At 39.3% G+C, this 3,959-nt stretch overlaps 1 protein-coding gene and 1 pseudogene across 1 annotated transcript; both read right to left on the bottom strand.

Moving 5' to 3' along the window:
- Positions 1-1,146: 1,146 nt before the first annotated feature.
- LOC123468853 lies at positions 1,147-1,511 on the bottom strand. Its single transcript, XM_045168035.1, has 2 exons — positions 1,437-1,511; positions 1,147-1,369 (listed from the first exon to the last, which is right to left on the bottom strand). Exons 1-2 carry the CDS (start codon positions 1,460-1,462, stop codon positions 1,147-1,149), a joined length of 249 nt encoding a protein of 82 aa, XP_045023970.1. The 5' UTR covers positions 1,463-1,511.
- Positions 1,512-2,471: 960 nt separating this feature from the next.
- LOC123468851 lies at positions 2,472-3,959 on the bottom strand (annotated as a pseudogene).

Here is a 3,959-nt window from a genome sequence, read left to right as displayed (position 1 = left end):
ATACACTGTTATACCATGAGTTTTTACTTATATATGTATACTGCATCAAATATACTTGTATTCAATGTGAATACACTGTTATACCATGAGTTTTTACTTCTATATGTAAACTGCATCAAATATACTTGTATTCAATGTGAATACACTGTTATACCATGAGTTTTTACTTCTATATGTATACAGCATCAAATATACTTGTATTCAATGTGAATACACTGTTATACCATGAGTTTTTACTTCTATATGTAAACTGCATGGAATATACTTGTATTCAATGTGAATACATTGTTATACCATGAGTTTTTACTTCTATATGTAAACAGCATCAAATATACTTGTATTCAATGTGAATACACTGTTATACCATGAGTTTTTACTTCTATATGTAAATAGCATCAAATAGTATTCTCACTCGACCTTAATCGATTGAAAAATGGTCCAATCGATTGATTAATTATTTAAAAAATCCTAATCGATTTCCAATCGACTAGAATTTTTTACCATCGATTATAATCGATTGATTAATTTTTCGCAACGATTATAATCGATTAAAATCGATTAAAAGGCAAAAAAATTAAAAATTTTTACAATCGATTATAATCGATTATAATCGATTATAATCGATTATAATGTTATAATCGAGTTCGTAATGGTGTTGATGCTTAAGGAAATTCCAAATTCGTTTATTTCTTAGACTGAATTGAATAGACAGAATAGTGAATACATTCTTATTTATTTTGAAAGTATTCGTTGGCAAATTCGTGATCTTGTAAACTATAACTTTCACTGTCACTCCAATCTTCATCTGCTATAAATACTACGACTTCTTCAGTACATTCAGCGTCAGCCTCGGGGACGGATTGAGTGACTTCTTCCGCTGTGCTCATGGATCCGCGCAGCGGTTCCTGAGACGACGACGAAACATTAGCGTCCTCTCCTCCCATCAATTTGATCCCTGCCCGCAACCAAGACCGAAGGCACATACAGGCCTCCATTGTGGTGGGTTTTAAACAAAACCTGCATATGCCAAGAAGATCCTTTCCAGAGCTGAATACACGTTCACTAGAAGCGCTGGTTGCAGTGATGGCCAGGTAGTCCCGTGCCATGCAGGAGAGACGAGGGTAGCACGTCATGTGTGCTTTCCAATTATGACAGGTTGTCATAACTTGCATCTGATGGCTCGCGAGGTTCAGCAAGATAGTCCTCAAGTTTGTCTTCAAGCCGAGCTCGTTTTTTCACCGAATATAGGTCAGAAAGGTATGCGTTCAGTTCTGTATCCTTGGTGCCATGACAAGTCGAAGATAGTCCACTGGTGATATTAGGCGTAGGAGCAGGGTTATTTTTGTATTTTCCCCAGGCTTTCTCCAGACTGAATTAAAAAAATTATAAAAAAATTATACTTGGGAATAATTGAAAATGTACAGCACAAAACTTACGCTGGCAGGACAAAGGTTTTAACCATATCAATATCTGAATAGTCACCATCGCCAGCTTCCCATCTTAGGCCTGTAGTGAAGTATTCTACCCTTAATCTTGCGTCCAATACAGTTGATACTATATAAACTGGTGTGAGCCGCTTATAGTACTTTTTTAGCTTTACTGTTGCCGCAAGAGCGGCCTCCTAGATTCCATTGAGTGGCCAACATCAAGACTCCAATTTTGCAACGACATCAACAATTTCGTAAACAAGGGAAGGACTGTCCCAAGAGTGGGGTATTTGAACCCTTCCAGAAAACGAGTCGTAAGGGCAAATGGGTCCAGGAATTCTACTGCTTCTTTGATCTTTTCCCACTCTTTTTCATGAATCTCCGAACCTCTCCATTCACGCTGTGTTGTAGTTGCATCTAACGCTCTTCGAATTTTAATACCCCTTTTAAGGACATAAAGAGTAGAGTTCCACCTGGTTGGGACGTCACGAAGGGGAAGTAAGACGCGAATGAAAGTGTTGTCTTCTCCAGGAGACTCTTCATCATCACGGATTTCCTTCTGGATGTCAAAATTATCAGCAGCCAATACTGCCTTGAATAATGCAATCCTCTGAGGTGAAGATCGAATTTCAATAGATAGGTTCTTCAACTATTAGCAATAAAATAAAACGTTACTTTTAAATTTGAGTCTAAGTAGAAGAATGGAAACTACCTTTTCGATATTAGGCTTGAGACATTCCAGCGCGTCTTGAGATGCTAAGTTGAGGATGTGTGCGAGGCAGCGAATCCAATTTTTTTTGAAATGGACAATCATAGTCTTTTGTTAGACGCGCGAGCTCTTCGATAAAAGTCCCGTTGCTGCTTGCATTATCCGTTGTCACGCAAAGAAGCTGTAAATTAAATGAAAAGAATAATGGCTTAACTAGGAAAATAAAGGATGTATAGGACCATGTGATCTGAAGGAAGTAATCATAATGTGAGGTTCAATAAAAAACCGTGTAGATGGTTATGCTTACTCTGTTTTGAAGACCGAACTCGGTAAGGATTGATAAAAATCAACTGCCAATATTAACTCCAGAATGATCTCCTCTGAGCTCCCGAAATCCGAGAGTGACCTCCATCATCACGAAATCAAAGGTCAGCCATGTGACTGTGACAGCCATCATGGCCAAATTATTGCCAGACGTCCACAAATCTGTGGTAGCTGAAACCATCCCAATCGACCTTCGCTTGAAGTACTGTATGAGATCCTTTCGTTCGGAAATGTAGCGACGAAAAATTGCATTTCTTAACGCATTCGCTTTTGTGAGTTTGAAATGTGGGTTGAGGATGGCACAAAACTTGATGAAACTTTGCTCTTCAACCAATGTGAAGGGATGATTGTTGCTGATTACCATTTCCAGCAAAGCTTCCTTAGCATATTAATTGCTGAAAGGCTGAATAAAATTGAAAAATAGTATGTTACTTGCATGTAGTTTATTAAAAAATAAACGGAGATAATTTGGTACCTTGACTAATTCCAATTGATTTGTAATATGGTTCATCAAAGTAGGCTGATCAACGGGGACCATCTTCGTGCTGTGATTGGACATCATATGAATTCCCATGTTGCTGGTGCAGGGCACCTTGTAGCTTGTTGTGCAGAAGTTACAGTATGCACGGACCTCCCCAGTTGATGTGGTCTTTTTTGAGAAATACTGCCAGTATTCTGACTTGCTACTTCTGGAATCACGTCTAGAAGTTGGAGTTGGAGTTCTTGTCCATGCAACATCACTAGTACCAGCCCCAGAACCAGAAGATGCTGAACTAACTGAACGCACGAAGGCTGGTTTTGAGCCCAAAGGTTGGCTATCGTTTAATGTTGATGGTGGATCAGCTGTTGGTTGGGTGGGTGGTTCTGGTATGGCAGGAGTAACGCCAATTGCTGCAACCACAGTGCCTGAGTTAGAAAGACAGATTAACGTACCAGTATCACCTATCTGTAGTTATATAACAATACCTCCAACTGCAATTGATGAGGATTCCACAGGCAAACGACAAGCAAAGGGGAAGCTTCTGGCTCTCGCTGACTTCTTAGAAGGTTGGGCTGATTGCCCACATTGTTCATATTGATCTTCTGTATTAGCCTGGGGACCCTGGGCGAATCTTCCTCTGCTTCCTCGAGTGACTGGGCCACCATCACCAGTAAGACCGCGATTAGTAGAACCACGACGAGGACCCCTTTTTCTAGTTCTAGTTGTAGTTGCACTAGTTGGACGTCGATCTGAGTCTGACATTATTTTGTCACTCACTATAAATAACTAAGATCACATCGAAACATAAAAATAAAATAAGAATAATAATTCAAGATTCATTCAACCTACCTAACGATGTTGGAATTGTTGGAATTTTCAATTTTTAATTCTTTATCGAGTCGTCTCTGAACTAACTGTCGAAGTCTCGAAGATCCACTGTCTACTACAGACGATGTGAGAATGACGTGGACGTGGAGGTGAGAATGAATAATGCTTCTTTTGACAACTGTTTAATGGA

Source organism: Daphnia magna, unplaced genomic scaffold (genome assembly GCF_020631705.1).
Source record: "Daphnia magna isolate NIES unplaced genomic scaffold, ASM2063170v1.1 Dm_contigs446, whole genome shotgun sequence".
Taxonomy (NCBI): Eukaryota; Metazoa; Arthropoda; class Branchiopoda; order Diplostraca; family Daphniidae; genus Daphnia; species Daphnia magna.
The sequence above is the reverse complement of the archived record's forward strand: the minus strand, read 5'-3'. Positions and strand labels throughout refer to the sequence as shown.